The 27,850-nt window shown below is 42.3% G+C and overlaps 1 protein-coding gene across 1 annotated transcript in view; it reads right to left on the reverse strand.

Moving 5' to 3' along the window:
- Positions 1–27,850, reverse strand: part of pdm3 (pou domain motif 3) — a 73,827-nt gene that overhangs the window by 19,177 nt on the left and 26,800 nt on the right. Inside the window, exon 3 of the mRNA XM_065482982.1 lies at positions 7,033–7,128. Within this exon, the coding sequence (XP_065339054.1) occupies positions 7,033–7,128 (96 nt within the window). The remainder of the gene's footprint in view (positions 1–7,032; positions 7,129–27,850) is intronic.

Below are 27,850 nucleotides of genomic sequence, written 5' to 3' on the forward strand. Positions count from 1 at the left end.
ACCCTCGTCCGCGCGGTGCAGTAGATAAGCAGGCGGCGATATTTGGATAAAATGCATGCTGCGGTGGTTATGCAAATAAAGCAGAGCAAAGACGGAATAAGGAGCCAAGCGAGGAGAGAGAGAGAGAGATGTTATGGTAATTGGGCCGCTGAATCCCTAAACAGGCACATGCAAGCAGCAGCGAGAGGTGATTTAATTTTTCTCTGACCTCAAATGCTAAAAAGATATCTCTCGCCAATGTGTAGCAAGCAGCAAGCGCAACTTTGCCGCTCGACTCCGCGCGCTCAAGAGGGTAAATATTTAAACGTTCGCCTATACAGCAGACAGCACAGCATCAGAGCAGCGAAAGGCTGAAGACCCTATCTGCTGTATCATTGGAAAAGTTTTCAGACACTTGTGTTTATATCTGATTGAAATGCTGCACAGTTCTTTTCTTGTTTCGCATGCACACCGAGCCGTGTTATTTGCAGTCGCTTTCAAGTGAGATGCTGCTGCTTTACGAGTGGAATAATTTCGTCACGTTGCGAATGTGTTTACTGCATTTGTTTGTGTGGGGTTATTTGATGTATCCCAGAACAAAAACAAATGACACAAATGCTGGTAAAATTCGGAAGTTGTGCACATCAACCACGTGATGGTGCCACTGTTATAATTAAAATCCAGCCTTTCAATAGTTTTATCAACCAAGAATATTGTTTTACAGTATGAAAAGATACTCTTGACCAACTTAGCAAAGCGTCTCATATTTTATAATTTGACTAAAATTATTGTCCGCTCCTTTTATTTCCCGGAAAGATTATATTTGAAAAAGGAAAGCAAATCGATTGAACGCTAAATGAACTTAAATTTTTATACTTAGCTGATAGGGGTAAACAATTGAACTTTCATTAACCTGTTGAATTTTGGTGAAACATATCAGAAGTATAAGATCATAGCAAATTTTTGCACGAGTTTATAAAGTAAAGATAACAAGATTGGCACAAATCATTCTTATTCTAATTCGAATGATTTGTAACATCATACAAGAAATATTCAAAACTAGCAGACAGAGTGCCCTAGTATATCTAGCAACAAACGAGCAAATTTAAATAAAATCGATAGGATATATTATAATACAAGTTCCTCCGTCGGTCGTGCATGATGATTGCTATGTCCATCTCGGACTGCGCGCTTGTTATTATTCTATCTCTTGCGCCAACATCTCGGGGGAGTGATGCTGAGTAAGAAGACGAATATAATACCCACACGCTTTATCTCGAACAATTCCACGGCACCCTCCTTTGCATTATCCACCGACTCTATTTTAGGATGCAAATAATATTCCGTACAGGTCAGCAGCGGAGTGGCCGAAGGAGAGAAAGAGCCACGAAGATAGAGAACGAGAAGAGATGGCCACACCCTGATCGCAACGAGTGTGAAAACGACAGCGCGAAATTCGCACCCTCCCTCGCACGCTTTTCAACAGGTCAGAAATTGGATTACTGTATCTTTCTCAAGGGTATTTCGTGGATCTGAATTCATTTAAAAGTAGCTTGTAAAAGCGAAAATTATTAATTACAGTTTAAACATGTTAGATTGTCGTGCTGGACTAAGTAAATAATCTTGAAATCCGATCCGTATTAACTCGATAAATATTTGCATAAAAGAAGCACTCAGAGAGTGCGAGAGAATGTAAGAAAACCCTTCTGACACATACTTCACACCATAATAAATATTAAACCTCTGGATAGATCACATTTCTTTCAAGGAATCTCCTGATCTCTGCAGTTGTACTTCAATAGAAGATGAGACTATTCAAAATTCATTGCTCTCATTAAGTTTTTTTCTCTTTTCATTGGGTGAATCCGTAGTCATTGTTTCGAGCCTTTGGAGCACAGCAAAAACAATCTATATTCAATGTGCTCTTTCTGCACAGGCAAAATGAATTTCTCGTTGTCTGCAGAGCACCGAGTCCGTATGTAGTACGTATGTACATTTGCATCGTAGCCGCCGGCGGTATAAATCAAGCGCAAAGTTCATTATTAAAAAAACACACGAACCGGCGTGGTGGCAATTCTTCAGAGAGTTGTATTTTATTCATAATTCCCGATATATATAAACAAGAGGCAAATTTATGCGGGGCTGGAGAGGGTCGGTCGGCTCGGGCAAACCGCAAGGAGCGTAATTCTTCTTTTCATCGCGCGCTTGCTCGCGGATTTTGTTTGATTTGCTTGAATATTCATGCCGGCCCAATCCTCAGCGGCATAAATTAAAACACGCACTCTCGCACACACCGGCCGATTTTTCTTTCATTTCCGAATAATATAAGCGAGCGCGAGCGAGCGAGCGAACGGTGCAAAAATATATGCAGGTTGTTAAATTTCATTACAAAAGCAGTGGAGGAATGTAAATGGAGGTCTCTCTCTCTCTCTCTCTCACCCCTTTGCAATCGGCATCAGGTTCAAAGTTTTGCGGCAACGTTTTTTTTAATATCAAAGTTTGCGATGGAAATGAGAGGGAGAGAAGCAGCGACAACGCTTAATTTATTCCAATAATCATGATAATGCCGCCGACACGGCCGCCGCCGCCACTGGTGTTATTTTTTTAATTATAATTTCAATATGAAAAATAAACAAGGGGTAACGGCAGAAAGGAGTGCCCGCGAAAACAAAGAATACGAAATGAATTCCAATTCCCACGCGATAGATGCGCGTTCGGACACAGCGGCTCGCCCAGGGGGTTGGTTGGTAAATACCGAATTTTCATTCGCTGCTGCCCTCTTTTCCTCCCATTTCCCAATTTATAATGAGATCGCCAAACACGCGCCAACCTTTCCCCCTTGCGCGTCGGGAACAAAACACAATTTTTGTATTACGCCGGCAGAGCGACGCGTCCCGGGTCAAAAGTAAGCTTTCCACACTCAATTTCATTTTCTTCACTCGATTTTTATTATTTTTTCCCTCTCGTTTCCACCGGCGGTGAAAGGGAGAGCCAAAAGGGCGGAGGGATGGCCAGCAGCAGCCACCACGCTCTTGCCTTTTTGATCTGCGAAAAAATGCTCATGGGTATGCTTCCTGCGAGCTTTACTCAAATGCCTATCTATGTGCGCGGATACTCTTTTAGCTTTTTTATCGAGCGACTTTACACAAGCGGTGGATACTTGTTTGCAAACTTTCCAGCGGCCTTTTTTTAAATAACCACTGCAAGAACTGACGCTTGAAATCCACCCTGAAAAAAAATATGGATTTAATCAAAATTCGGGGCATTTCAAAGTGAATTTCCAGTGGACTCAATTTTTGGGATTCCATTTAAATGTTCAGGCCCTGGCTTCTGTTTCCCCTTTTTATCTTATGAATTTTATGTCAAAGTCATCGGGCAAACCTTTTTTAGGAAACAGATAATAACTTAACTATAAACGGTTGTAAATAGCTGATTGTTAATGAGTAAAAGTCACCTCCAGCAGTCTGAAGTGTTTCATTTTAATTTCGTTTATGAATATTAGAGAAATTTTTGTTTTCATCTTAATCAACTTTTTAAAGTATATATTTACTATGTACTCGTGATTTTTTAAATTTGATTTGTGTTTATTTGCATTCATATTTGGTATAACGTTGTAGGTACTTGGATATCTAATATTTTCTATTATTTGTAGTTTAAAAATAGAAAAAATTGTTATGAAACAATTCTGTGCGTGAATAACTAACGAGTTTTATACCTCACCTCGCATCAATCAATATTATTCAAAACTCATGTAAGCAGAGCAGAACAACCCCATTAATCAAGCAAATCAGACCTGCTCCACTTTTCAAGCCTATTGATTCGAATTATTGCATCACATGGCTCATATTAATCATGTGCATTTACATGATCAGGCGGGTGAATATCTTAAAACAAATTGCTCCTTATATATATGAGAAATTTTCACATGCACATATTACATTTAAAAATTAGACATGCAAATGATTTCGACCTGTGTGACGAGAGAAAACATTCGTTATTCCAAGCAGCTGCCGATAGCCGCTATTAATGCAAACAACATTCAAGATAAATTCTAGCTCGGAAGAATAACAAGCAAACACACAATCGTCACTCAGCACGCCAGAAAATCGCCGTCAAATAAATAGCAAACAATAAAAGACGCCATGCATACACGTTCTGTATGTACAAACTTATATTCTAATGCATAAATAGATTCGTGGGTATAAAAATGCTGCGCACAACGTCCAGTTAAGGAAATGTTTTATTTATTGAATTTAAAAGAGCGGCAATGTTCCTAACGTAAGTGACTGCTGGTGCTGTGCTGTGTGTGTGGAAAATTTCTCCTAGGAATATCAAATGATACACGATGAATACCAAATTTGACGCTCGCTGGCCCCGCGCCGATGGCTATATTTATTTTCTGCCCTCGCCGCGCTATTTCGCCTCCGGGTATTACAATGAATGTATTTGCCCTGCCTTCCCACAGCACACCAGTGCGTCCAGCAGCCGGATCCATTGTTTTTTTCCTATTTTCATTCTGCCTGCCCAAACTCGCAAGACGCGGGTCCGGTGTTTATTTTCTTGTGTACATAGATTCCTCAAAAGACGTTTTTGGAGTGCCTGCGCATGCAAAGAAAGCTAAGTACCGGCAAATTTGCTCGGGGCCGGCCTGTCCAAAAAGCGGAAGAACAACTGTGGAGGAACAAACACACGACCCTCATTCCTCACTCTTGTCCCTTGACTCGACCCAATTCACTGGACAGCTGCTTTCTTACTGTGAGATATTATTTTGCAGTTCATTCGCTTACCTCAAATGCAGCTGTTGAATGCAAATTTTGCCGCATAAATGTTAGCTCCAGGAAAATATAAATGTACTTCATGAGTAGAGTTGGCTTATCTTTGACGAAGAAATTTTGGGAATTAAAATTTTTGATTTCCTGCTCAAAAGTAGTATTTTTTTTTTATCTAACGCACATTTGAAAAAGCAAAAACTAATCTAAGAGATAATTTGTGTGTATATATTGTGACATTTGTGTTTTTTTTTTTTAATATAAAAAGCTGCCAACTGATAAATTCCCAGGTTCTCATCGAAATCATTTTTTGAACCTTCTCAATTGCAGTAATATAAATTAATTAAAATTGGTGTACAGCGTTCATCCAATTCAAAAATTTTATTATAGTTGCATAGCAACTAAAAAAACGCAGTTGCGAGTTAACTTTCGCAACGTGTTAAAAATAAAAAAGCGACACGCTTTTTTGTTGCTACGAGCGGCACGGCGCCCCCGGCTGTGCGACAGATTGACATGCATCAAGCGGGCTGAGGCACCCCCGGCCACCCCCTCGCGATCCCATCCGGCTGCACGTGTATCAAAAAACGATGATGGGTGTGACAATAAATAAATACAGAGAGCGTGTGCACGGCTCCGCTGATGAGATGAAAAGCCTCGCTGGCGCGCATCCTTATTTCCATTTAGATTATTGATAACTCGATCGCCGGAATAAAAGGGGTGAATTCATAATTTCTTTTTTTTTAATTCCAGCCAGGCAGGCAGGCAGCTCGGCGTTGGCAGCAGCGGCAGCGAATGCAAATTAAAACGCCCGGCGGCCATTTGAATGGAAGAAACGAAGAACAAAGCGTCGGTTGAGCGCTAATCAGCATAAAACACACCCCGCGAAAGGGGTGAAAACGGCGGGGGTGCAAATGTCACACGACGACTGCCTGCTGATGCGACACAACGCGCGTATGCAACCAGGCAGACACTTGATTCACAAAGATCTAATTGAATCGTGCATAATATGTGACGTGGATGGGGATGTGAAAAACGGGTTGTGATTTATTTTTTTACAGAACTGCAGTTTAAAAAACTTGATCGAGTTTGTTCAAAGTGGACAGTTTTTAAAATAATAAATAAGAAAGACAGCAGTATGTAGGAATTTTTATCCTGAAGAAACGAAGAAATGGGAAACAAGATTAAAATAATGTTTCTTTTTTTTGAAAGCATAAAATATGAGACTAAAATATAGTTTTTCATTTTGAATAAATGTTGGCAAAGCTTTAATTTTGCAAACACGGACTATTTTTCACATCCCTTGCGGCGCTAGCACACACGTCGCTTTCTCTTTGCACCCTCGAAACTAACTCTCTGTCACCCCTTTCGGCGCGAATACGCACTCTCGGGCTTATTACCACATTAGACAATGCTGAGGTTATGTTTATTCATTAGCCGGCAGCTCTTCATCGTCTGCTCGCGCGCAAAAATGACGCCGTTTGACGCGAAATTAGACGACGCCACACGTCGAGAGGGCCTAATTTATGTGAGGGCGCACGGCGGAGGGTTGCGAGCATATTATTACACTCACGTAGTGCGCATCATTATTGCAGATTCGAGCCAGATTCGCGCCGCGCGGGCTCATTAACAATTCACGTGCGACAAGCGGCAGATGGCGCTTTCAATGGGGTGCTGATGGCGGGCGGGCGTATATGTACGAGTGCTGCGCCGCGCTTTCACTTTGGGTTATATTTCAAATTAATGCCGATAAATTTATTTACAGTTGGCTAGTGTGAAAAGTGGCGCTTTCGGCGTGGACGGCCCTTTTGACTGTGAAATTGAAGGGGAAACGGCAATTCCAGCACGGGAAATCCATCAGTTTCGATTCCGAATTGAATGCGAGCATCAGGAAAACTGGGTAAACGCCCAATGAACGATTGGAAAATTGTGCGGATGTAATTGTGAATTATTTCCAATGTGCGACAAGTGGGAGTTCGTTGCGGGAAATCTGCCAAACGGATAAATTTATTTTATTTGACAGAAATAATGTACCGTTTTTGAAACAATTTTTCTGAACATAAATAAATTTAGACCAAATCTGCATAGTTCCCAAAATACCGAGTTATATCCATGTCAACACAATTTCTTTTATTTTCAACTTTCAAGTTGCATAATTTATTCTGATTCACGTGATGACAACCAGGATTCTTAAAGCAGAACTTGTTTTCAAGCTCTTTAAAAAAAATACAAAACTTAATTACAAAGATATAAATATGCAAATATTTTAGCTATTAAAAGGCCTTACCTGTTGCTGGTGACAAGATGACGGCGTACTTTTAGCGCTGCTGCTGTTGTTATTGTTGAGGCCGTCCGAGATCAGGATTTTCTCCATCATGCCGACCTGCAACACAGAGGCGAGCGCAATTAATTAAATAGCTCGGCTTCACACATGCACATTAAGCAGAAATTCCCCGCTCTGCGCTCGCGTGACGTTAGGAGAGCGAGATACGACCAAGTTTTGAAGTTTGAATTAATAAAAATTAGCGCGCTTAATTATACAAACTTAACCCTTCTCATTTAGGATAATAACAAGCGCCTAACAACAAGCGGCAACTACCACTACCGAGGGCAATATCTAAGATGCTGCTGCTCCTTTTGTTTAATGTGTGGTGGTTTTAAGTTTCATGAAGATTAATCAACCAAGTACACACACACACAGCCAGGCTTGCTGGCTGGCTGGCTCTCTCTCTCTCTCTCTCTCTCCCTGCCAAGGCATGCCGCCGCACACAAAGTTAAAACTCCACACGGAGCCACTGACTGCAAAGTTTAAATGTGAGTGGCATGTAATTAGGAATTAAAGTTGCTGCAACTACATTAAATAAATACATCGCCATCATCATCTATATGCTTGATATGCCAACTTATTACGTCGAGGCAAATCCAGGGGGCGGAACTAGTGTGGGTTCTTGCAGCATTGCGGTTGGAAGAACGGGCACAAGCAAAATTTTTTTTTGACATGAGAGTGAAGAGCTTGATACATAGCTTAAAACGGAATCTTCAGGCAAATAGCCTGTAACTTAAAATTACTTAAAATCAGGGGATGTCGATTAACTTTCTTACATTGATTTGATATGAATAGCTTCCCTGTGTTAAAAAACCATTTATTCGCCTGATCTTTTGGCTTTGTCCTCCAGGACTGGGTCATAGCTAAATAACTTGTTCTTCTCACATGCTCTTGATTTTTTCTTTGACTGTAATACAAGACTTATTGTAAGAATAAACAAACACACAGGATGTGAGAGATATATTTAATTAGCAATTTTCGCTAAATAAAAATAATAAACATAGCTACTTGAAACTATTTTAAAAGGTAAATTAATCATAAAAACGTTGATTTATGTTTTCATTTTTGCTCTATGTAGTCGCGACTTCGCAATTCTCCGAGTGTCACTGAAAAGTCGCGTTAGTAATGAAGACAAAGCGTCACTTTTCCCACACAGCATCTATGTCTGGGGTGCGACCATTATAATAATTATTGCCGAGTGCATACGCGGCTACGTTGGCAACGCACGCGTCACGTTTGCTCGTTTAGAGAGCCGAGAGCAGCGGCGCAGCGTCGTCAGGTGAATGAGACGGGGTTATTGTTCTTAATCAGGCATTGTTTCTCCTTTGCCGACTGCTGCTTACTCTCGGGGGTGCGACTCGAGGAATATGAAAAGAAACGCGAGCGCGGACGGGCGGCCAAGTGTGCCTGGCACATATCATTACACGCGGCTGTATTGCAAGATGGCCACGGGCGAGTGAATTCATTATAATTATGCGTGTGCAGTGCAGAGAGAGAGAGAGAGAGAGAGAGAGAGAGAGAGAGAGAGAGAGAGAGAGAGGACAAGAATGGCACAAGGGAATGTTTGTGTGCGTTCATTGTACATGTGGACTCAAGTGGGCACCTTTGTAGAGTAACACGCGCCTCAGGGCGAATGCTGCGACGTGGATTGTGTAATTATGTGACTCGCCAAGCAGGCTTGCAAATTCCTGCAAGAGAACGTTAGGAGAAAATGAAATATTAATTTAATTAATATTTTTTTCGTCATGAAGTAGAGGAATAATTATTTGGTTGGTGCGATTCTTTTTAATGGGTTTACATTGTAAATTACCTTCACGTTAATGAACTTGTTATTGACATCTAAACGTATGATTTTTATCTAATTGATATTTCAAAGAGAAACGTAACTCTGCAGCTTCATTTATCCTTTTAGATGTTCAGTATAGAAATAAATGCGACCTGAATTATTTTGCCACCCTTGAGGGATTTCACGCAGAATGAAATGATGCTAAACGGCTCCCAGTAGTGCTACAAAATTTTTGCACCACCCTCATAACGGGTGAAACTAAAAAATCCACATAATGACTATTCATTCAGCGCGATATTGAAATAAAAATTAATAAATTCGCAATGCGCAGAGCAATCAGCTAAAATTGCCCTGCAGCCGCAGCGTTTCAAGAGGCCTTTTGAGTGCCATTTTAATATCACCCGCTCGGGTGGCAGTCGTCATTATTTCCAAAATTGCCGCGATAATAACGTGCGAGTGTGATTCGGCGGAAACAAAGCGCGGTCGAGAATCTGCGCCTGCAGGTAATAATAATGATAATCCGGTTTGATTTTTGATAAATAAATCGGTGACTCGGTGACGTGAATCGAGGGCCAAAAATAAAAAACAGCGAGCAATTAAAACAAAATAATCAAATATCGCGGCGTGAAAATGGCTTTTGTGTGACACGGCACACTCGCATAATTTGCTGCGCGCGCGAAATTTGCGATATTATGCCCGGGAGGGTGCTCTCGTTTTCGCGTTCAGCATTAACACCTCTCTCTCTCTCTCTCTCTCTCTCTCGCTCACCATCGCACTTTTTCGCCGGCGTCGCATTTTCCAATCACGCTAATTCCCCGAGCTCGGTGCGCTGCTCAAAATGCTAAATCCTAATTTCCGGTTCGCTCTCCGCGCACCGCTCGTGATAATGCCCGCGCCCGTGTTTATTGGTTTTTGTAAAGTGAAATGAATGCGAGGCGAATGCTTAAGCGTTGTCACCACCCCATTACCCACTCAACCCCCGAACATCGACTAAGAATACTGAAGTAGTCTGCAGACGGTGCTGGATATTAGTTCTTCTTCACCTACAATCCTTCCTCTTTCTTTAGAACCAATAATGCGAACAACCCATCGATAAGTCTGGATTGGTTTAACTTTGCTTTCTTCTTTTTTCTAATAATTTAATGGCTTTGGTTTGCAAAAAAATACATAATTTTAGTTCATTAAGGAAAAATAAAATTTAATGAAATATTTCGAAAATGTTAACGACATTTATTTCAAATGGCTTGTATAATATATATGCGAAAATAAAAGTAATATTAGGATAGGAGAGGAAATTAAAATTGGTTTAAATACGTAGATGTAGTCCTGAAATTACAGTTACAAGCTACTCCCAAGTGGATCTGCGAATTAAAAGGTTTTCCTCCATAGTGCGTTGCTCAAATGACAGGCACGTACTTCAAAGAAATGGAATTTATTTTGTATTACACTGGCTTTATCCCACGATCCTCCACTAGCAAAAAATTTAAAAAAGGTGAGTTTAAAATCTACCAGCCTGTTTTTACACCCTTGCTTTGCTCTTCCTCTATCGGCAGGCGGCTTTTCAGTCCTGCAGCACTGTCACTGCCGCCGCTGCCGTGTTGTGCACAAATCAAAGCGCGCGAATAAACAGCGCTTTAAACAAAGACCCTCGACGTTTTTTACTCCACCCTGCGAGATAATTAACATTTATATCATGCAGCAGTACCGCCAGATAATCTTCCTTAGGTGAAGCGGTTTGCATTTTTATTTCGCCTGCGACACGAGCGAGCACCGTCGGCGGCTATAAAATTTGATTACTCAACTGTAATGATTAAATTAAACTTTGGCGGCTCGCTGCCAATGGGAAACAACAGCTTTTATTGCCCTGTAAAAGTCGAACGCTGAGAATCGCCGGTGAAGACAGATAAAGAGAAAATTTCGACTATCCACAGTGCTGCTGCCAATCGAGCAACCGAGCGGTGGGTTTGCTCAGGTAGGCTTCCCGCACATCAGGCCGGCTGCACCAGCTGCATAACTGTGCTTTCACTAGTGCTTCTCACAGGACAAAAGCAAATTACTGCCACGCTCTAATTTAGAATTAAATAAGGGAGTTAGAACGGAAATAATTTTGAACTTTTCACGAATATTCTTACTGCTAGTTAGTAAAATTGCAGTTTAAAAATGTCATCACAGTTAAAATAAATAAAAACTTTATTTTGTCATGTAATAAATCCTTTGAGCACTGTGTAAGGCCAAAATCCACCTAAACAGCTTTTGGAGCCAAATGGGCTGCAAATTTTTAGTGCTCTTTAAATGGAAATTAATCTCAATCTCTCTACGGGAAATCTTAGTTTATTCCACATCCAGGAGTTCGCCCGTTATACTGCATAACACAAAAAGAATAAAGGATATTTCAAAAATTTTATCCTATATCAAGTTAAATTCTGCATTGTCAAATAAAAACGAAGACAAATCTCAATAATTTGATAGAAATTTTCTTCTTGAGATTAAAAGAAAATTGTCAGCACCATCACCTCGCGAGATCTGAACCGACGGATTAAGCTGTGAGAGAGCACTGTCAAATCCCTTCGGTGGCGCTCGCACGTCATCTCTCAGTCGGACACACACACACACACACCCTGCGGAATGTGCGCGTGCGAGTCGCTAGCCTTTTGGCCGGCTATTCCCCGTTCGGTTCGGCTGCGACACCAGCGCTTGCTGAGAAATCATTCATGCGTGCCTTAATTAGCAGGGAAATATAAACACGATAATTTATTCATCAGGCGGCAGGCAGGCAGGCAGCCAGCCAGCAGCAGTGCGTCCAATGCACAAACAGAGCGCAAACTGACTGACCACACGAGTCACAATCATAATAAAAGCCAGAGCAGCCGCCGGACTTTGAGGTGATATCAAAAGGGATGTGGAGAGAGAGAGAGAGAGAGAGAGAGAGAGAGAGAGAGAGAGAGAGAGAGCAAGTGAGGACCGGGACCGTCTGGTTAGGTGCTGATGAGGATGAAACGCTCATGCGACTGCTGTATGTATTCGTAAGGGGGCTGAAATAACCTGTCACTCACCAGCCTCGACGCTCATTGCACCAGTCAGCTGGCTTTCCCCTCACTTTCCGCTCGGACGCACTCACCTCTAATTCACACCCCCTTTCGGATCGGCATTAAATTATCGAAACAGGTGAAGCGCGATCTGGCCCGACGCGTTTCATTTTCTTAATTGACGCTGAATTTGTAATTAAGTGCAGCCGGCTGTGGTGTCGCTGCGTGGGCCTCAGTGAGTCTGAACGCCAACTTTTTTGAAGTTCACGGGCAAGATGTGATCAAAAGCACAAATGGTTGGCTTTTAAACAACGAACATGACAAGTTTAACGAAATGGAAGTTGCTGTGGGCGTCAGAGTGAGGGAGAGCAAAAAAGTATATAAGATTCGGTCCTAAAGTTCTTCCCCCATAAACAAATTTAAAAAATTTAATAAATAAATAAATAAAATGAGAACGTTTTTATTCTTGCCCCACCTATGCAATTTGAACAACGCAGTAAAACGCAAAAATCTCTATTCAAGTGAATTTAAAACTTTTCCTATTGTACCGCTTTTCATATCTGGCAGTTCCGTTTTGTCCAATTAAATCTGCAAAAAGGCACTTGGCACAGCAGCAGGCTGTTTTAAATATTCTTCCGCAAAGCGAGAGCGGGCGCGAGCCAGTCCATCTCGACGCCGTTTTAATAGTTTCCAGTTGTAAAACTGCGTGTATATTCACATAAAAGTGCTCCGGCCGGCTGGCTGGCGTGCGGGGAAAAAATGAGGAGCATTCCGCCTGACATCTTTATGTCGTGTCGCTTTTTGACTGCCGGTAATATACACCTCTAGAAGGTGCTGCCAGTTTTTAACTGCCCTCCACTCTCCCTCTCGCTTTATACAGATATAAAAATATTATCGCCATAAAAGTATGCGACTGCTTTAAACTTCTATAAAACTTTATGTTTGCACAACATCAAAAAAGTTGCAATAAAATTCGACCCCACCTGCATTCCGCGATGGGCACTGAGCATTATTTATTGCGCCTGTAAAAACCGCTGTGACTCTAGTGTGTGCGAATTCGAATGTGTGTGTGTGTGTGTGTGGATGCGCGCATTTAAGAGCGCCGGGCTCAATTCGTGTATTCATTTTTAATACTTTTATGTTGCCGAGTGGCGCTGCGGAGATGAAAAGCGAGCGCCAACTCGGCCCTCTCTCTCTCTCTCTCTCTCTCTCTCTCTCTCTCTCTCTCTCTCTATACGAGAATGTAATGTACGAGTCGCGGACCAAGAACAAAGGCAAGAAGGTGACTTTGTTTCTCCGTAAGTATCGCCGAGCCACTCGTCGTGTATTTTAAGTAGCGGCAGTTGCATTATAATTTCATATTTAGGACAATGAGAAACAAACACATCTCTCTCGTTCTCTCACATTAATCAACATTTCGTACCTTCAGGCGTAAAAATCTTCACTAAATTATAAAAAGGGTGCTGCGCGCGAGCAAAGTGCGAAAGAGGGTGTATGTGTGTGCGCGCGCGAGTCTCTCTCATTCCCTTTGTTTCAAGAACGAAAATTAACTTTATCCGTTGCAATGCTCGCAGCAAAGAGCAAAAATTATTACGTGCTTTGTGCTGGCATTCGGAAGAGACTCGCGAAACTATTCTTGGCACATAAAGTGAGACTTCTGCTCTCGCCGCTTCTTGATTGTTTTTCGGGGCGAAGATGAACTGACTCCGAGAATCCGAGAATGGAGAGATAAAAAAAGACGAGTTCACAGCCAAGCAGTGATATTTTGAGATGGAGGACGGATATTGTTTACTGGAAAATTTAAATTGTCGTTTCCCTTCCTGAAAGTCAGCTCCGAAAGCGTGTATAAAAGGAAGCCTAGTTCGGAGTATAATCTCCTCGAGTGGCACGTGCGTCTGAGAGCTTGGGACGCGAAAAGTCTTAGCCGTGGAATAACTGGAAGCAGCCGGCAACATGGGCACAATGGCGTGTCAAGTTGTCCTTTGTGTATTGGCATCGAGTTTATGTGAATGGAAAACCATCAAGGGCTCATTTTGCATGCACGACTTCTCGGGCGTCTTTTTCACTCTCTCTCTCTCACTCAAAGAGCGGCTGCAAATTTAAGAAGGGTTTCCGCGCGCAAAACGGCCGTGCGATCACAATGAGCGGCGAGCAGCCAACCCTCGCGATATTACACCCTCGGCGCTCGCATTGCTGTACCTACTTTGCAGATACTTTTATATCATAATAATGATGCGGGGCGAAAAGGAGCCAACATGAAAGGCTGGACGACCAAGAGATTTTTTAGCGCTGCTTTTGAATAGACTCCACCACGAATTCGCTTCGCCGTTGCGAGCAGCCAGAGTCTCTTATGAGCCAGACTTAAGTAAGCGCGGAGTAAATAAATTTTAATCTTTGCACTGCTTGGCCCCGGGTAGTCGCGGTTTTCAAGAGGCACACCACAAATATGCTGCACTGAGAGGTTGGCATTTGTACAATGGAAGCAGTCACGAGAAAACACGGGATTTATCAAAACGAGTTATGAATTTAAATCGCGCTAAGCCATTGTTGTGGAAAAAAATAGAATAGAAAAATAGAACTGTATATTTTCCTCCCATTAAATATTGCTCCGAAATAGATATTTAGAATTTTAAACGACAACTTTAGCAACCTCGGCTGCCCGTAAAACAGACCTCGGAAAAGACGTGTATGACATTTGTTTATTGTGAAAGACTGGCATGCTTCCTGCACTGCAAGACTGTTAAGCGGCACAGTTTCTATCCCTCTTACAATAATTAGCGGCGTATGTGATAGTATGCAACCTGCACGGCGGGTATGTCAAAACGATGGTTATGGTCTTAAACGATATTATGAAAGTGAGTGTGAATTTTCTCTCTGAATTTCTGGTTCTATCGACAAATATGTAATCCCACCTCAAGATATCTTGGTGGAATAAATGTCGAGCAAGAAAATCGTCGATGCAATTAGCCACTTGGGGGTGAGGACAGCCAGATTGATGCAATTTCCTTGTCGCGTTGTGCTGTGCCCCCGTCGTTTGTGCGTGTACACACGTTCTTGTCGAGGCATGCAGTGTAGGGCAAAAAACACGGTGGCACAGACGGCCCAATGCTCTGCTCTTCATGACAAACACAGCCGCGCACACATCGTGCACACATTTTGGCGGAAAAGCAGGCAGCGAGAAACCCAATTAGCATGACGTGATGGGGAACAAATTAATTGAGAGCCGGCACGGCTGCTTGACGCAAAATTGAATAACAAAGACGAGACACGTACGGCTCCAGTGGACACCAAATTAGGGATGAAACAATGCGGCGCGCACAGCACGAGTGGGTGTATGTGCAACGTAACACATGCTCGGCAACGGCCGCAGGAATGTTAATTCGCTCATACGTGGCGGCAGTGACGCTCTCTTTTGTAATAAGAGACGGCCGTGCACAAAGCCCAATTAAAAATCACGTGTTGTCTTCTCGCGGGCGCAGGCGACAAAACAAATTTGATTTCCGCGCCTCACCGTGTGTTTGTTTGCCGTATCAAAGTTGATTATTCAAATGGGCACCGGCGGACACGGCCGGCACTCACTCGGACGCGCTTCGTTTTAATACACACCAAAAGCAAAATATAATTTTATATGATTTGTTTCGTTAATTAAGGCCGGTGGTGGCAGCGAGATTGGATCGAATTAGTATGCAAATTGGAATTAAATAATTCTCGCAAGTTCCAATGTGCATGAATTATTCATCGACCGAATAAATTAATGCGTGTGCGTATATATATACTTATTTATAAATATGACCGCGTGCATGACGGCGGTGGCGGCGACCGCCGCAATGATGATGATGTAATTTCGCAGAAAAATTAATTCTGCCCGCTCGGACCCGGCCGACGGTAATTAGAAATGCTAATTTCGCGCGCAGCCTGCTGAGAATCAATCATGATTAAACGCGCGCTTCCATCCATTCCGTACACCAGTGTATATATACGTATTCAAATGTTGCACGTACGTTCGAAACTCTGGCTGCCTAATGGCACGAGGAGCATTCCACCAACTTTTACCAGAGATAATGCCCAGGCTATAAATCATATTTAATAAAATATAATAATAATTTTGCTGCACGCCTCGCGTAATAACGGCCGTAATGAAATCCATTTGGGGCATCTGATTTTTCGTTTAATTACACCATTGGCCGGCCGGTCGGTTCGTTGGTCCCCCCGACTGCCGCCCACTAACACGTTCGATTCATTTTATCATCGATAAGAGCGGCACCGAGCATCTTCATTATTATTACCTCGGATTCCCGGGCAGGCTGCTGCTGCTGCTGCTTTAATTCCTCTCGTTTTATCTTTATTATCCTGGGCGCACACACACAATGAAAATGCACCTAATAAACGGACTATCTAATCACGCAAACCGAATTCCATCACCTCGTCTTCTCGCCTTTCCCGCAGTAATAATGCAACTACGCCCCCAACCCTTTCACCGACACCGTACTGTCGGCAATAAAAAGCGGCTGAAATAATGTATCGGTATATCTGATGGCCATTTCGGTTATGAAGCTTGCTCGGATCGTTACAATGAGCGGCCATCAAGCTTAGTGGCGAATAGTAGATTACTTTAATTATTGCATGCGCTGAGTATGTGCTCGTACGCACGACTCTGTACGTGACTCAGATTTGCACATTTTTACCATAGGGTTTAAACTCGAAGGAGAAAAAAGTCTGAATATTGTTGGGTGTGCGTGTATCGGTACTTTCTGCTCTACGTCCACACATAATTTTTAATGTTGATTTTTCCAGGGAGATAATTTTTTGCTCAAAGATCTAAAAAAATGGCAGAAAAATAAAAAGGTCTGCCGACTGTAACTTACAATTAGTTTCCAGCTCAACTAATTCACATGAAAATTGTAATTATGCATGAATTTGTCACTGCTCTATATGTCTCTGTTAGAAAGGCGATTCCTTTCTGTATATATTAAATGTGCTGTGTGCGAGAATATAGGCTGTCGAGGGTGTTGTACTGCGTCGTGTTTAGGCGGTGTTTTCGATATTAATCACGTGTGCCCGGTGCGATAGGCGAAGCCGGGTAATAGCCAGTCAGGTCACGACTCTTGCGCTGCCCAATGGACCGTGCGGAGCGCATTTTCTTTCTACACTACCACTTTTTCTTGCTTTGAAATTTAAACCGTTCATCGAATGCGATTGCACGCCGATAAAATTGTTCCGCTGACAGAGGATTGCTGTTCTGTATGATTTATTTGTGTACACGTACGTGATCATTTAAATCCAGCCTCGTCAATCGCGCCCCACTAAACTTTTAATTTGGTGCTTACACACAATAGCATTTTTATGATTAACAAATGCCTACAGCTATGACTGATGTTGAAATAATGTTATAAGATGTTAGAAATGCTTCAGTTTGCATGAAAATCTACTAATTAAATATCAAATACTGAGTAAATGTCTTGATTTTTCACAAAAAATATGAATTTCAGCTGAAAATAGTTTTTTGTATATTTTTATTTGCGTTTAAAATTACGTGATTATAAAATTACGAATTATGCCGTCCAGTTATTACATTTATTTAAATCACCCATTTCAATAGTGCGTGCGTCTTCGTTATTCACCTTAGTGTCTTCAATTTTTCTTCATAACAAAGAGGGGAAAAATTGTTCGTGGGATAATAACTAACTGTCACCATATTAATATCGTATAGTGAATTGAGTGAAGAACGGCATAACGCAAATATTATTCGAATTCACTATATTAATTTATCTAGAGCTGTGCGCCTCGTAAAATCTTATCAAAGTAGCGGCCACTCTCATCCTGTCTCATTTGCGGGGATGGGTATACAAGAAATGCACGTCAAAGAATGAGTTGTTAATTGAATCCAGCCTAGATTAAAATTAAATTGCAGCGGTGGCACCCCCTCACGCAGCACAACAAGGCAGCAGCGGCGGCAGCGTCGGCAGCAGTGAGTTAGTAATTAGGAAATGCAAATGTGCCGGACTTCATTGGGCCCGTGAGCGCACGGGCTGCCGGCAGACCTCTTGCTACGAATTCATTAGATTTCGGCAGCATCAGCAGCGACGCCGCAAAGTTAGACAGATGGAAAACACGAAGGAGAGGGTTTTTGCTCGGCGCGGAGCCTCCAGGCGGGGGCATGAATAAAAGTTTGCGCAAAAATATTGCCTGCTCTCGCACTTTATAAAGCGGAGGGGACACTGCTGCTGCTTCTTCTTCTCTCGTCATCTCGTGTCCGAAAACCCTTTTTCATAATAATGCTTTCGGCACACAACTGCCACTATTATAATACTACAGTCGTCGCCGTCGTCTCTGGCTGTTCAAACATAAAGTACGCAGCAGCAGCGGCAGCACGACGGTGGTAGTGGCGGTGGTGGAGAGAGAACCGTGGAGCCGCCGTCGCCGCCGCTGCTGCTGCTGCTACATACTGCTGTTGTAACTCGGGCTCATTTGAATTGCTAACGAGAAACCCAATTATTGGATTAATGTAAATTACGCGCGGGGTGTAGGATAATTAAAATCCGTTGATTAATATGTAAATTTAATAAGATTACACGCTGCAAAGCAAACCTAATCTGAAACTTTTAAGTTAATCCAACAGTTTCACTAATGGGAAGAGTTTACTTTAGCTTGAAAAGCCTCCGTTAACTATGTAAAACAACGCCGGCGATGGAAGAAGAAGAAGAGGAGCAGGAGAGCGAGAGCGAGCGAGCTGAGGAAGAATGAAGGCTGCAGGAGCACGCCGTTGTGATATACACGCTCGGGTATTATCATAATGGGCGAGAGGAACCGCCGAGATTAAGACTCTCTACGGGGATTTCTTCATTTTAACACCGAGTTTCGAGATGAAATGCTGCGGAAAGATTTGAATTACTCACTCGCTGAGCCAGTGAGCAGCGGCAGCGGAAAATTGCAGGCTGTTGCTGCGGATGTTTCACTCTGCTTCGCTTTGTTAGTGCCAAAACAATTCGACCCAAACACTGCTAAACGGTGTCCCTGATAAGAAGGGTTCTTCAATTTGCTGTGTCAAAACTTGACAATTTGAAAATTAATCAAGCAGCTATCTATCGCAGATTCGTAAGCTTAGGTTGGGTTCTCTTAAATTTGCATTTATTCGTCAGTTTTTTTTCTCCGTCCATTATGACAGATCCAAAATTCTAGATTCTGGATTTTTTACGGACGGTGAAAAGTAAAACTAATAATAATGATTCACTCTATCATATCAATATTTCAGATTTGAATACCGAAACTAGTCCAGCAATACCCCAAAACAAATTAGCACCTACCGTTGCCTACATAGTTCGCCGTAAATTGCTCACCACCATACTGGGAGTGCAATACATTAATTCTTCTGGTAACGGTCCCCTACAAATCAATGTAGCTGCATGATCATAAACGATTACAGAAAGAGCCACTACTCAATTTTCCCGCGAATTCGGCAAGGCGCGGCCGGTGTCCGGCTTTCTAAAATCATAAACCGTGGGCGTTCTCGACGGGTCCAGGCAGCCTCGATCGCAAATTCAGCCACATTAATTACCGTGCTGATCCCCACATTAGGTCCGTAGACAAATTCGGCTCACCTCCAGATTCCTTTCTCTGCCATATTACTCGGCATAATTACTTCAGCCTTACGGTTTTGCACCGTGTAATTATAAATTTCCATGCGCATAAAATCAACTGATTAATCGCTTTCGGAATCGAGTCCGCACGGTGATACTTTTAATTAGTGATAGCCTTCCAATGGTGCGCAAAAAAGCGAGTGGCACATAACGCGAGTGGGCGTCGAACATGTGTAAAATTTAATAAAACACATCCTCACACACAAACTCGCAGCTCGGGGCGGCTGAGCACGTATACGTAAGTACACCATGTGTATGTGTATGCGTGTGTATGTGTGTGCGCGCATGGAAAACGCTTGCTTGCCTTTGCTGCTGCATATCAGCAATTTCTTGATGCTGAACAGCTTGGCGGTGGTGGCGGCTCCTCCTTCGCATGTGTGTGTGCGCGCTACACTTTCACATCATTACTTTATTAAGCAAAACTAATTAACTCGCTCGCAGATTAATGACAAGAAGAGTTAACTCCGGCACTCTCCGCCTAATAATGCAAGGCACAGCCAAGAGGAGAGAGAGAGAGAGAGAGAGAGAGAGAGAGAGAGAGGCGCTGTTGCCGAGGTTAATTATTAATTAATCTCGGCGCGACGCGATTGATTCAATCAGCAGGGGCTGAATTCCGATTGCCAACAACTGCGATAACGCGGAAGTAGCTGAGCTGATTCATGCATATGGCAAGAAGGCTGAAAATATTTTGTTTCGTCATTTTTAATAAACACTCTGTTGCGTCTTTTTTGCATACAAACAGGCACATCTAGCAATTAGTAACAAATCTGTTTTTCATAAAAGTTGATCACCCATCTCGAAAAATCACATAAAAAATGCTGAATTTTGAATAAAACAAGGCACAATGATGTGTTTTCCTTTGTATATTCATATCAATTTTTCCGATAACATACTGTTAAATATCTTTAGATAATCTAACAACACGCGGATTCATTTACCCCTTTCCTCTAAGTCTCATGAATCTATAATATATTGCGGTGATACACATTTTTTAGGAAAATATTATTTCACGCAGTAAAAATTCCAAGGCACGGAAAGGTTTAATGATAATCACATTCAACTGTTGGATTGTATACAAAAACAAGATTGTCACCTCGGCTTTCTCCGCAAACGAGTTTTTACTCCAATAATTACCATTAAATTTTATTTTAATTGCTGCCAACAAAAAAAGGTTTTCACAACATTAATTCCTCTTCATCAGCAGCGCTTTTAATTTGTGGTTGCTGCGGTTGAACGTGGAATTTATAAGTCTCTGCAGAAGCGTATACATAATCAGGCTGCCGACTTGTGTGTTCTTGCGAGGTACTTAGAGAATAATTAGAAGAAAAAATGTAATTCCGCCATTAAAAATCCATCAGGCGGCAATGAGATTTTCACACAAATTTCTTTTCGGCAGGGAGAGAGCGCGCGCGGTGCTTCTTCCTCCGGCGCGTAGATGCTCTTTAATTTCTGCCGCGCCGAGATTACGCGGCCGGGGCGAAATTTCGGCCCCGATCAAACTAACCAACCGCACGCTATCGCACACGAAATCGCCGTTTCTGCCGCCTTTTTCGCATTAGCCGCGGCACTCACGGGCTCCAACTTGAGTGCGTCTCGAGTAGTAATTAGAACAAGTTCTTTCCAAGGTGGATCGGTGGAAGCATTTTACGAGCGAGAGAGCGCGCGGGGAGGCTGACTTTAATTAAACGATTTAATAACGATTGCCTGCCTGCCTGCTTGCGTGTTTAATGTAAAGGGCTTTGCCAAAGCTGAAGGCGGCCAGGAGTGGGGGCAGATTAAAAACAATAATCTCCATCGCCAAATAATATTACACCCGAATAGCTCCTGTGATGATGATTAAAACGTGTTGAGTGGTAAGCCAAATATGAGAGACTTCTGCACCGACATATACGAACAACGTATACACTTACACACACGTCTTCTTGTATACACCGTGTTCATATGGTGCTCGTTGGCCACGAAATTACGACTTCAGAAAGTACAATTACGAGAGACGTGCATCGTTCTCTCTTGCTCGCTCGATTTAATCTGTTTACCTCGTGGCAAATTGCGGAAAGCTGTTATGGAATTAAGAGGAAACTTGAAGAGTGATTAGCACTGTCAAGCGCACCGCTCCGCGCACTTAACAGTCGTCTTTGACGCGCGCGGTTCGAAACACCTGGCTAGTTTTCTGGATTTTGAATACTAACGCTGTCCGCAGGTGCGGACTCTGGACGTCGATTTTGTGGTTTTAGGTAATTTAGTAGCTGAGATAAATGTTTAATAGCAGACATCAATCATTTGATTCTCGTTGACAGCTTAGTAAACTCACGTGAACGTGCTCACATGATATTATGTTGTAAAGTAAAAAAATGATCAAGTAACATTTTAATTAATATGTTGCAACTCATAAAATCTTCTCTTTAAGTGGCTTTTGATCAGGGCGAGCGGCTAGAAGTGATTAAATCGTTCTCTTTTATTTAATATCTCCAGCGGTGAGTGCAGTCATTCGTTTTCTGGGGATTCAGAATGCTCTGCATTTGATTATGTGATATGAATTTCTCAGATTTCTGATTTTCAGGAAGGACATATACTTCTGTAGTAGCCTTTAGGGACCAAAATTACTGCTTTCCAGTGCGAGAATGTGAGATATGATTTTCCTATTTTCATTTGATAACTTGAAAATTCTAACAAATTCCCTAAAATGCTTCATCCCCAGCAGTAAACAAAACACGCTTGTCTAAAAGAGGAAATATGCGCACTGCTGCACGCCGCAGAAATTCCAACAATTATTCTTGTTGTTCATAATCAGCCGCGGAATTTGCTCTATAATAGGCAAAAATTATCGTGTCGCCAGTGCTTAATTGAATCATAACAATTTGGCTGGCTCTCTAATGTGTCAGGCTTTGCTTTGCCAGCGCGCATGCACACACACACACATTCGCATTTTTGCCCTCGCAGAATGGTCGGTCCTGTTGCGTAGAGATATTAAAACCACTCGGCGGTTTTTGGTCAGTGGCTGGCTGCACTATAAAGAGAATGGCAGCAATTATCGCCAGCGTGCACGGCGCCTGTTTTAGCGGGCCACACACTCGCCGCTCTCGCACTTTGTGTGTGTGTGTGTGTGTATGTGTGTGTGTGTGTGTATGCCACGCGAGCGGCGCTAAAGGTGAGTGAGTTTTGATTGTTGGCGGCGGCTGCTGCCGGGAAAAAATTCTCTGCAAATAATTGCCAGAGACTTTCCTAAATGAGCTGCCGGGGGCGCGCCCTAAATACCAGGGTGGAAAGCCATAGGGGCTTGAAAATGGGAGGAAAGTTATAATGAAAAAACGGTACTGCTGGGATTTCTTATTTTGAACATTTTGAACTAATAAACTGTGGAAAAATTCGACACTGGAGTTTTAGTGTTTTCTTTTGTATGGGTTGTATGGTAAATCAAGAGAAATTTAACCGTGAAGCCTTAAAACAGTTTAATCGGAGGTCTTCATTCCAATATTTCTTAACGTGAAATTTTAAAATTTAGCTGATTTAAACTTTTATTTCTTGGCGATTGTCCTAACAGTAAAATCCGTAAATTTCCATTTTTGACGCTCATCCAGAAAAGATAATTGTTTTCCCTTTTGATCTTAATACAAAATCTGCTGTGAATTTAAATACACACATCAAGAATTTTCAATGAATTCAAGAAATTCAGACTGGCCAAAATACATGCGGTACAAATTTTAAATCGGGTTTGCGCCTAAGTTAATGAGCACTTAATCTGCGACGAGGAGCAATTGAGCAAAGGATCACTTTGCCTGTTTGCTCAGGAGCGCATATATGTATCCATCACGGTAAACACGTTTGCCCACTATAAACAACGCTGAAGAGCCGAGTCCATTTTTCGAGGCGGATTTCGAGCTTGAACTCGAGAACGGGGGAGCGAAATTTTATGAAAAATAACGCTGAGCGTCGGTCGCTGGTGATGGGGACCGCTGTGGGCCTCTGCTCTGCTGCGTGATGGCTGTTTATATTTTATTCCCAGTTGGCGAGTCTAAGAAAATAGATGATGGACTTTGGTTAGCATAAAGTGGGCTGGCCGGCGCACCCCTCGAGGTCTCCGCCAAGTGAGTAAGATATATTTGCGCGCGCGTATTCTTCTTCGTGCGACAGCAGCGCAGAGGATGCATCCCTATCCCTGCTTGTCCAAATCTCCTGCTCGGCCGCTTGTCTCCAGAGGGTGAGGTGACTTTCTCTCTGCGCCAGGCAATCTCATTTCCCTCTGTTTTTGAAAGTTCAATCATCTGGCTGGGCTCGAGGTCCGCCGGGCGAATCGCTCTTTTTTGAATACATAATGCGCCGGCTGCAGTACTGCCTTCGTGCCCGCTCCTCGGCTTGATGATCACGTCAGGCAGTGATTGGTTGCAAATTTTCCCGGCTCTGATGCTTTATGCATTTTCGATGAGTCCCTGATTTGCTGGCCACACGCAGTTGATTACATTTAGATTGGAAAATGGATTCGGATATTGGCCGCACGAATTTGCCGTATTTTTTGCTGGAAATTCGCATGAAGCGTATTCATGCCTTGAAATAATAAAATAATTTATCTCGCAAACGGAGAATTTATTTTTATTCCATCCTTTGATTCTACACCAATTATTTTATGACGTTCCTGGATTGTTCCTTCTGTTTGTTTATTAAAATGCAATTAGAGATTGTGCAATCTACTCGGTGAATCTTAATGCGATTTTAATTAATGTCTTTCGAATCGCAAATGAATAATGAGCCTCACAATTGAACAAAAAAATATGAAGTCCCACTTGTTCAATTCTCCTTTTGTGCCATTAATTATTCCGTCAGGCGCGGCGTGGCAGCTTCAGAAAACATATTTATCCGCGCTCGCGGAGGAAAAAAGTGGTGCTTGCAAAAATATAAAGATAAGCTGAATTATCAAAGTATACTCGCGTACACCAGTAGTTCGTGGAAAGCTTCCGTCGGTGTTGTCTGTAATTGCTCGGAAAATTGAACCTCTGCTCGGCATTCTCATTATTTTGACATTAATTCTCGTGCAAAAAGTTGCTCTCGTTGCAGTGCGGCGGCAAAAATTGGCTGCTTTTCATGAAAGTCGGCCCACTAGAAGTTGAACGGATTCTGCATGAAAGGCGGGCGAATAATTCTTGATAAAAATTCCATTAATCCGCTTATCCGCGAGCCGCTCGAGTACAACAAAGGCCGCCTACGAAATTCTCCGCTGAATTTTTCACCCCGATCGAATACTATAAATAATAAATTATTGCCCAATTTAAAAAGCTCGGGAGTCGGTCGAGCGCCTTTTGTCCAGTGTTTTCATTCAGGGCAGTTTAGCGCACAGTTTGTGGGTATTTGCCCACCTTTTGAATGCCCATACACTCTTTTCGGACGCGTGTGGAACTTTTTTATTTGCATCGCATCATTTATGGGAAAAAAGTTGAAAGCAGTTGAAAACAAAAAGGGCCCGGCACACACACACACACACACACTCACACAAATAAATTCAGCGCGAGAGTTGTGGTTTAAAAATTACACTCGGAACAAATACAGCAGCACATGCATTTCTCTCTCCATTCTCCTCTGGCCGCCTTTGATAAGGGAAAATTAATGTACATAATATCAGCAAGTAACCGAGGAGTAAAGGATTAATGTTGCCACATAAAGCACGGCGCAATAACACATACTGCGAACGTGTGTGTATGTATAGAAATAATTTTACACGCGCGCTCTGCCGTGTCCCTTTTTGCATCTCGCACTAATAATTCATGGTTTTAATCCCAGTGCCGTTTATATATATTTACAGCTGCTGCGAAATGAGTGCAGGCGAAGTATAATTTATTAAATTTTAACGCGGAAAAAGCTGAGCTTTCCGCCTGCCCGCTGTGTGTTTGCTCTTGCTTTTTGTGCCGTTATTTATAGGGCAAATTGCTGCTGCTGAGCGCCGAATGCTGCGCTCTGCTCACTGCAAGTGTGTAAGAATTATGCTCGCGATAGATGGATTAACATATAATTATTCAGCCATCATTGTTTGTTATCTTCACTGCAGGGACTGTTGAAATATCGTGCCATTAAAAATAAGCAGAAATCGGTACTTGGATTTATGACTCAACGGAGAGCTCCAACATTTCATTATTTTCAAACAAGCAGGAGAGAATAAATTCAAATCCCAGTATTGATCATTAGATTAAATAATATTGCAATTCTTTAGTCGATTGCTATATGTGGATATACAAATTCCGGCATTGAGTTTATATGTTTACCAATAAATATAACTTAAACTAAGAAACTTCCCGATGGGTTTGTGCGATGTTCCTAATGAGCATAAACGCAACTCTTGTGTGCGCGACGTGAGCATGTACATGTGCGATTTGGTCTCATTTTTTTCGTCACATTTCAGCTACAGCCTCCTCCTTTGAGATTAGAACACATTAATTGGCATCGAGTTTCGCCGGCCAAGCAAGAGCCAGCCGATCGGCGCGGGAGGAAGTTTGCCGCTCAGCGCCCGCCCGATGATGAATTCGCCGTGCGCGCATTGGGAAAGAGGACCATGATGAATATAATTATATTTATGGGTGGCGTATACGCCAGATTAGAGCAATTAATCACGACAGAAGAGAGAGAGAGAGAGAGAAAGAGAGAACGAGAGAGCCATCCGTGCTTTAAAAACAGTCATTATATATCATTATGAGAAACAGCTGCTCTTAATCTCGGTAATTTTAATTCGCAAAATATATAATTAGACTTACTCTCCCGCACTCGTTGCGAACAGATCTCCATCCAAGTATTTATTTATAAACGCGCGCGCAGCCGAGCCACCCCCATAATTCAAGTCGTCAGTCTGTGCTGTGCGCGCATAATATCGTGCTAAATTAAAAATATCCCTAAGACGAATAAATGCGCACGCGGCGCTTGCCGACACAGTAATATATATATTTTTGAATTCAAACTTGATGAGTAATGCCTCCATTAGGGCCGCATAATCGCACATCCTGGCAAGGCAGCACGGCAGCGAGCACGAGCGCGGCAGGAAATTTTGTACAGATAATCATTTGACGGCTTAATGACTTTCATTCGGATTTAATTTCTCACCCCTCCCTCCACTCACCCTCTTTGCTCTGGTTTTAATGGCACTTGCATTTTTTATTCAAAGGTGGATCCAAAATCAGCTCAGATGAAAACGATGAATCAACTCAATCATATTTGAATTGTTACAGCGTGTTAGTTTATATTTTTTTGTTAGACCATTGCTCCATGGCAAATTATTTTCAGAATGGCTCTTGCTGTTGTGAATTAAACCATTAGTTTAATGATTTTTAATACAAATATAAATATAAGCAAAGGGAAACTTTAACAAAATGAACAAGTTCAATATTTGAGGTATAATTTAAATCATACACACAGTATTTTTTATCACCCTTCTTAACTAAGCTGATTTTGTTTGCATTTCATCAATGTTTTTTTTAAAGAGCTCTTTTGGGTCCAAGAAAAAAAAACAATAAATTAACATCAGACTCCACCTCACCGAATTCATTTAGACTTAAGGGTTCGTCTAATTACCTCCATTGGCATGGCAAAAACAAGAACATAAGACACCGTTCCAGCTCAGCCAGGGGAAAATTTTGCCACGGCTCGAGCGGGTTGACTCACTGGCCCTCGCTGTGCGAGGAGTGTAATGGAAATAATTATTTTGTGCGTGTGTGCTCGGCCAAGGAGCCGACGAGGGAGGTCATTTGATGGTGCTGACGACATTATTCCTAATCGATAAGCACTTCATGTGAGTGTAATGTGGTCCGAGCAGAGAGGAGATGGACGCTCGTTCGCGAGATACAAGCGGGCTGGCTGCTGGTGCTGGACCCTTATAATCATTTTACGTCGTGCCAGCCAGAGAGTGAGTGAGTCGAGGGGGCGAAATTAATAAGTTTGTGATCAAAGAAATTCGATACACGGCCAGTCGGTTGCTCCGGCCCGCCATTGTGCGGCGAATAATGAAGGGCTTTCCGTAATTATCCTCGTCGTAACTCATTATTAATTGAGTTTTTTGAATCTCTGATTGCAATAGTTTAGTATAATGTATGTGAACGTGTGTAATTATGGAGCACACATATGACGAATGCTTTTGACTTTTCGGCTCGATGATGTATGAGGAGCAATTGAGAGATAATCAGTCAAGTCTGTTTCCTGTTCAAATGTATAAATTCGGTCAGCAATGGTATGATCATTTGTGCTACTGAAATTTCCAATACAATTTTCATGCTCTATATTTTTAAGCAGGCATATATGTGCTTCAATTTTTCTGCATTTTATTTCCCAAACTTTTCAGTAAGGCAATTAAATTGGTGAAT

This window comes from Cloeon dipterum, chromosome 3, assembly GCF_949628265.1.
Source record: "Cloeon dipterum chromosome 3, ieCloDipt1.1, whole genome shotgun sequence".
In the NCBI taxonomy this organism is placed as follows: Eukaryota; Metazoa; Arthropoda; class Insecta; order Ephemeroptera; family Baetidae; genus Cloeon; species Cloeon dipterum.